The 7,383-nt window shown below is 53.9% G+C and overlaps 1 protein-coding gene across 1 annotated transcript in view; it reads left to right on the forward strand.

Moving 5' to 3' along the window:
* Positions 1 to 7,383, forward strand: part of PPP1R37 (protein phosphatase 1 regulatory subunit 37) — a 93,351-nt gene that overhangs the window by 56,757 nt on the left and 29,211 nt on the right. The window contains exons 3-4 of the mRNA XM_015427271.1: positions 2,057 to 2,102; positions 5,442 to 5,542. Of these exons, the coding sequence (XP_015282757.1) occupies positions 2,057 to 2,102; positions 5,442 to 5,542 (147 nt within the window). The remainder of the gene's footprint in view (positions 1 to 2,056; positions 2,103 to 5,441; positions 5,543 to 7,383) is intronic.

Genomic DNA, 7,383 nt, shown 5'->3' on the forward strand with positions numbered 1-7,383 from the left:
AGAATGTTGAGGCTGGAGAAGAGGAGGCTGAGGGGGGACAGGACGGCTCTCTTGAAGTCTTTGAAGGGGCATCACTTAGAGGAGGGCAGGGAGCTGTTCCTCTTGGCAGCAGAGGAGAGGATTCACAAGAATGGGTTTAAATTAAGGGCCAGAAGGTACCAGCTAGATATTAGGGGAAACTCTGTTACAGTCTAGAGTTGTGCAGCAGTGGAATCGGCTGCCTCGGGAGGTGGTGAGCTCCCCCCCCACTGGCAGTCTTCAAGCAGTGGCTGGACAAATGCTTGTCAGGGATGCTCTAGGCCAGTGATGGCGAACCTTTTAGAGACCGAGTGCCCAAACTGCGACCCAAAACCCACTTATTTATCACAAAGTGCCAACACGGCCATTTGACCTGAATACTGAGGTTTTACTTTAGAAAAAACAACTCATCCATTAACTTAAGATGATCCCAACAAAGTAAGGGAAGCAATCCCAAATGCTTTCATTGACTTAAAATTATTTGGCAGAGAGTTCGACACTTTAATGATGGTCTGGGCCTGGCTGGGGCGATGGCACGCGTGTCCGCAGAGAGGGCTCTGAGTGCCGCCTCTGGCACCCGTGCCATAGGTTCGCCACCACCGCTCTAGGCTGATCCTGCATTGAGCAGGGGGGTTGGACTAGATGGCCTCTATTGCCCTGTAAGGATTAGCTGCTGCTAAACCTATAGATCTCACAGCCGTCGAGCAATCATTAGCTGTAAGTTCTCACAGATTGAGACCTGGCCGGTTCCGAGAGGAATTGGCTGACTGTTAACCGCGTGCAGCCGGCAGCCAGGAAGAAGCTGGTGCAGGACGTTATCTTCATGCAAGGAGCCAGGCGGCGTTTAGGCCGGGAGGAGATGAATGCCGCCAGTGCAGACTCCTTCTCCCTCAGCCTGGAACGATGAGTTAATTTTAAGGAACCGCTCACAGTCCATGAAACGACTGTTTTGTCCATAAGCCAGTCTTTTAATTACTACTGGTTAGTGGCTTCCTTTTTAAGGTTTTATTATTGTTTTGTGTTTCAGAATGGTTTCTGCGTTGCAAACATTCTATGAAACCTGAAGTTGTTTTTAAATTCTTTTGTTAAATGCGGTGGCTCAAGTGGTTAAGACGCTGAACTGCAGGCTGTGGAAGGTCGGTCGTTCAGCAGTTCGAGACCCGAGTGTGCCGCATGACGGAGTGAGCTCCCGTCTCTAGTTCCAGCTCCTGCCAACCTAGCCATTCGAAAGTAAGAAATTGCAAGTAGATAAATAGGTACCACTTCGGTGGGAAGGGAACAGCGTTCCGTGCGCCTCGGTGTTTAGTCATGCTGGCCACATGACCACAGAAAACGTCTTCGGACAGCGCTGGCTCTTCGGCTTTGAAACGGAGATGAGCACCGCAACCCTAGAGTCGGACTCGACTGGCTTTCGAGCAAGGGAGACCTTTACCTTTGTGCCTTGAGATACATGCTGAGTGCTTGCATTCCTCCCCCTGGATATGGATCCAATTCTGACAGGCCTCTTCCAACTCTGTGATTGTGTGATTCCTATCGTGGACAGGAGACTTCTCCTGAGAACAGAAGCAAGCCAGGCATCAAGAATAGGAAGCTGGAAGTCAGACTATGGGGGTTGGGGGCCTGTGCCTTCTCAAGGGCAGGGCCTCGAGGGGAGCCGAAGGGCTTTTGGCACTTAGCGCTTTCTCCGTTTAGCTTCGGCTTTTCCTTCCTAATCATGACACGGTGTTTGTCTTAGTGTAGTAACGCCTGGCTCTTCCGTGTGCTTGCATTCCTCCCCCTGGATATGGATCCAATTCTGACAGGCCTCTTCCAACTCTGTGATTGTGTGATTCCTACTGTGGACAGGAGACTTCTCCTGAGGACAGAAGCAAGCCAGGCATCAAGAATAGGAAGCTGGAAGTCAGACTATGGGGGTTGGGGGCCTGTGCCTTCTCAAGGGCAGGGCCTCAGCGCTTTCTCCGTTTAACTTTGGCTTTTCCTTCCTAATCATAACGCGGTATTTGTCTTGGTGTAGTAATGCCTGGCTCTTCCATTGCAGGAATTTAAGGACCTGACGCCCAGGATAGATTGCCTGGATCTGAAAGGTACGTTTCCGGGACCTCCAATTTGCGGAGCGCAAATAATAACCGCTGTCTCGACCAATGTTCCCTCTAAGCTGTAGAGTCCAGTGAGCAAAAATTCTCCTTTGTGAGCTACTGGCATTAAAGTTGTGAGTGAGCGATTTGGCTGCTGCATAAATTAGTTTGCTCTGGAGCCCATCCCTTCCTGAGCGAAGACAAGAATGTGTGAGCCAGAAGCTAAAAAACTGTGAGCTAGATCACACTAACTCAGCTTAGAGGGAACACTGGCTCTCGACTCCAGGGCCACGATTCCCCTGCCGCCTTTCGCTCAAGAACTGTTTTAATCTCCCCGTGTTTTGGATGTAGTCCACCGGTCAGGGGTCATGTGGGGAGGGCTTCTTTCTCTGCTTGCTGCCTTTCAGTTCTACAGGCACTGGGGCGGTTCCCATCACTGTGAGCACTGACGGGCGCTGACAGGTCCAGGGTCATCTGTCACTCCAAGGCCGGCTCAGGGCTTCCCCGTCTCTGCCAGCGACACTCCCCTTCCTCCTCCTGATTTTTATTCAGTGCCAGCATTCCTCCCCCCCACCCCCCCCCCCAGTCCCTGGTTTATAAAATAAATAACGAAAGTGTGCAGACGATTGGAGGCAGGCCAGATTGCATAACCGAAGGGAGCGCACACAAACGAACCCACGCCCAGCCTTGCCCGTAATTACTCCCCTCCAGACCCAGACGCGCACGTGACCCCTCCTGGGAGTTACCCGGGGTCACCCTTCCCCCCCCCCCCACCCGAATCTATATTTCATAACCCGCTTCCAGGGGAAGGCAAGAAATAAAAATGAAGGATCTGCTTCCGGCTCACGCTGCAAAGGGTTTACAGGCCGCCGGGCATGTTTTGTGCTTTGCCCGCAAAATGTCCGTTGTCGGAGAGAGAGAGAGAAGCCGGTCCAGCGGGCAGGGTGGGAAACTGCCAGGGCTGGGCGGGCGGGGGACTCGATCGGAGTGGAAACACAGCGGGCGGCACATGACGGCTGAGCAGAGGGTATGCGATCGGGAAAAAAAAAGGAAAGAGCGGCGCTCGGGCTGAGCTGGCCCCGGGCGGGAGCAGATGCCAGGCCAGCAAGCATTCTTCCACGTTCGGTGTCCAGCAGCGTTCCCTCTAAGCCGAGTCGGTGTGAGCCTGCTCACAGTTTTTCAGCCTCCGGCTCACACACATTTTTTGTCTCAGCTCAGGAAGGGAGGGCTCCAGGGCAAACTAATTTATGCAGCGGCCAAATCGCTCGCTCACAACTTGAATGCCAGTCGCTCACAAAGTAGAATTTTTGCTCTCAGGACTCCACCGCTTAGAGGGAGCATTGGTGTCCAGTGCCAAAACTGGATGCCAGCGCAAACATTTCGGCTCTTCCTCGTCGATTCCCGCTTCCCTTTCCCGTCTGGGAAGTAAGTCGCTCGCCCTCGAGCTGGAGAAGCTTTGGGAAAGGGTTCAATGGGGTGCATGGCGGTGAATGGATGGGCTGCTGACGTCGAGAGAACTTTTCCGTCCGGGATCGTTCGGAAAGGGATTGCAGATAAAATGGCCGATACTGTAACGCTCCCGGATAGACCAGTGGTGCGGCCTCCTTTGGAATACCGTGTGCAGTTCTGGTCACCATATCTCAAAAAGGATATCACAGTGCTGGAAAAACGACAGAGGAGTGCAACTGATTTGGAGAGGTGGAGCGCCTTCCCCTATGAGGAAAGGCCGAAAAGTCTGGGGCTTGTCAGTTTAGAAAAGAGACGACGAAAAGGGGGACATGACCAATGCTCCCCCTAAGCGGTGGAGTCTTGTGAGCAGAAACTCTGTTTTGTGAGTTACCGGCATTAAAGTTGTGAGCCAGTGATTGGGCTGCTGCATAAACTAGTTTGCGCTGGAGCCCTCCTTCCTGAGCTGAGACAAAAAAAAATGTGTGAGCTGGAGGCTAAAAAAACTGAGCTGGCTCACACTAACTCAGCTTAGAGGGAACACTGGACACGACAGAGGTTTATAAAATTGCACACAGGGTGGATAGAATGGTCACAGAGAGCTCTTTCACCCTCTAGAACTACTAGAACCTGAGGGTATCCCATGGTTCTTGACACAGGAGTGATCACATTTTAATCACTCCTGTGTCAAGAACCATGGGGTGCCAAAGGATAGAATGATGGCCACAGGCACCGATGGCTTTAAAAGGGGGGTAAGACAGATTCTTGGAGGATCGATCTATCAGTCGCTACTAGCCATAGTGATTAAAGGGAGCTGTGGTGGCTCGAGTGGTTAAGACGCTGAACTGCAGGCTGTGGAAGGTCGGTAGTTCAGCAGTTCGAGACCCGAGTGTGCCGCATGACGGAGTGAGCTCCCATCTCTAGTTCCAGCTCCTGCCAACCTTGCAGTTCAAAGGAAGAAATTGCAGGTAGATAAATAGGTACCACTTCGGTGGGAAGGGAACAGTGTTCCGTGCGCCTTGGTGTCTAGTCATGCCGGCCACATGACCATGGAAACGTCTTTGGACAGCGCTGCCACTTTGGCTTTGAAACGGAGATGAGCACCACAACCCTAGAGTCGGATTCGACTGGCTTTCGAGCAAGGGAAGCCTTTACCACATTCAGAGGCACTAAGCCTCTGGATCCCAGAGCCAGGAGGCAACATCAGGGAAAGGCCTCGGCCTCTCTGCCCTGTTGTTGGCCCTCCAGAGGAACTGGTTGGCCACTGCGTGAGACAGGATGCTGGACTGGAGGGACCACTGGTCTGATCCAGCAGGGCCCTTCTGATGTTCGTAAGAAGGCCTCGGTCTCTGTGCCCTTTTGTTGGCTCTCCAGAGGAACCGGTTGGCCACTGTGTGAGACAGGAGGCTAGAATAGATGGACCCTCACTGGTCTGAGCCAGCAGGGCTCTTCTGATGTTCTTATGAAGGCCTCGGCCTCTCTGCCCTGTTGTTGGCCCTCCGGAGGAACTGGCTGGCCCCTGTGTGAGACAGGATGCTGGACTAGAGGGACCCTCACTGGTCTGATCCAGCAGGGCTCTTCTGATGTTCGTAAGAAGGCCTCGGCCTCTGTGCCCTGCTGTTGGCCCCCCAGAGGAACCGGTTGGCCACTGCGTGAGACAGGATGCTGGACTAGTTGGACCACTGGTCTGATCCAGCCGGGCTCTTCTGATGTTCTCTGCGGTTCCTATGGTGACCACTTTCTGATCAGTGTTCCTATAGCAGGCGAGGTCTCAGATGTCAGTAACAGCAACTCCAGGAAGTGTTGTGCATACCTTCCTCCTGCCGCCTCCCCCCCCCCCGGCAGTGAAGTCTTTTCGAACGCTGGGAGCTTGCAGGCTAATTTTTGTCTCTCATTTGCCAGGCGAGAAGCTGGACTACAAAACCTGCGAGGCCCTGGAAGAGATCTTTAAGCGGCTTCAGTTCAGGATCGTGGACCTGGAGCAAACCAACCTGGATGAGGATGTAAGTTACGCGTTAATCGTGTAAAGAGCTTCTTGTCTTGCTGCCTTTGGCGCAGCTAAATTGAGTGGAAGACCATCTTCCCATGCCCGATAGAACCAGCCAGGGGTCATTTCCTGCAGGAGCGCACAGGAGCGGAGCTCCGGCAGTAAAAAGCCCAGGAGGCGGGCACATGAAACAAGCCCCACCCCCTGCTCCCAGCAGCCCTCAGTCAGAGCCAGAAGCAGCTAGGTAAGTTGCAGAGCCCCCCCCCTCCAGGCCTCCCAGCCCAAAACAGCCCACTGGCACCTTTAAGCCCAATTTTTATTCAGGTACGAGCTCTCCCTCCTCTGCAAGGACAGATCTGCATGTTCCCCCCCCCCCCATAGGTAGCAATCCAGAACAGTCCAGTGGAGCCTGAGCGGTGGGTGTTGCCTTCTGACACACTTCCGGTGATGTCAGGGGGGGGGGCCTATGCAAATAAGTTATGCTAATGAGCTCCTGCCCCTCCTTTTCTACGAAATGACCCCTGGAACCAGCAGTTCGGTGCTACACGTCTGCCCCCGAAGGGCTGTCTTATCCCAAGACAGTAGAAAATAGCAGCACCTTAAAAGACTACCGACATTTGTGGCAGGCGATGAGCCTTCGGGAGTCACGGCTCGCTTCTTCAGATATCTGAAGAAGCGAGCAGTGATTCACGGAAGCTCACACCCTGCCACAAATTCTGTTAGTTTAAGCCGTCAGCCTCTGAACTGTGGCTGCCTGGGTCGTCTTCAACCTCGAAAACGCATTCTTGTTTGAAGTACACGGAGAACCGTACTCAATGTTCCTTTATGCAGGGGTCCCCCACGTGGTGCCACCAAGCGTGGGCAGGACTAGGTGGGTCTTTCGCCCAGCAAGGCTTCTGATTGGGCGCTGGAGATTTGACTGGCCGCGCAGGCTTTTAAAAAGAACGTCCCTTCTGCCGCAACCACCATTACAGCATAAGAGCCAGTCCGGTGTGGCGGTTAGGAGCGCAGACTCTAATCTGGGAAAACCGGGCTCGAGTCCCCACTCCTCCACGTACCGCTCTGGTTCTGACCTTGGGTCAGTGACACGTTAACTCAGCGCTGTTCTGTCAGGAGCAGTCCTCGAAAGAGCTCTCTCGGTCCCACCGACCTCACCGGATGTCTGTTGGGGGGGGGGGAGATTGTAAGCCACTGTGAGACCCCTTCAGGCAGCGAAGGGCTGGGTAGAAATCCAATTTCCTCTTCGTTGTGCGAACAGAGGTAAGCATCAGCGGGCCGTTCTGCGGGGAGCCCCGCCCCCTGCGGCCGCCGTTTTGTGGTACTGTGTCAGGATTCCGAAGGTGCCCACCGGCTTTCAAAAGGTTGGACAGGGGTCATTTCGTAGAAAAAGAGGTGCAGGAGCTCATTAGCATAACTTTTTTGCATATGCCACACCCCCTGACATCACCAGGAGTGTGTCAGAAGGCGTCACCCACTGCTCAGGCTCCACTGGACTGTTTTGGATTGCTAGCTATTGGGGGGGGGGGAACGTGCAGATCTGTCCTCGCAGAGGAGGGAGAGCTCGTACCTGAATAAAACTTGGTCTTAAAGGTGCCACTGGACTGTTTTGGGCCAGGGGGCTGGGGGGGGGCTCTGCAACTTACCCAGCTGCTTCTTGCTCTGACTGAGGGCCGCTGGGAGCAGGGGGTGGGGCTTGTTGCATGTGCCTGCCCCCTGGGCTCTTTACTGCCGGAGCTCCGCTCCTGTGCGCTCCTGCAGGAAATGACCCCTGAGGTTGGGGATCCCCGCCGTAGTATGTCAGCCTAGCATGTGATCTTTGCTCGTTTTGCCCTTGCACATGGAGCAGGTGTATCTTAT

This window comes from Gekko japonicus, unplaced genomic scaffold, assembly GCF_001447785.1.
Source record: "Gekko japonicus isolate JY-2015 unplaced genomic scaffold, Gekko_japonicus_V1.1 scaffold1389, whole genome shotgun sequence".
Classification (NCBI taxonomy): domain Eukaryota; kingdom Metazoa; phylum Chordata; class Lepidosauria; order Squamata; family Gekkonidae; genus Gekko; species Gekko japonicus.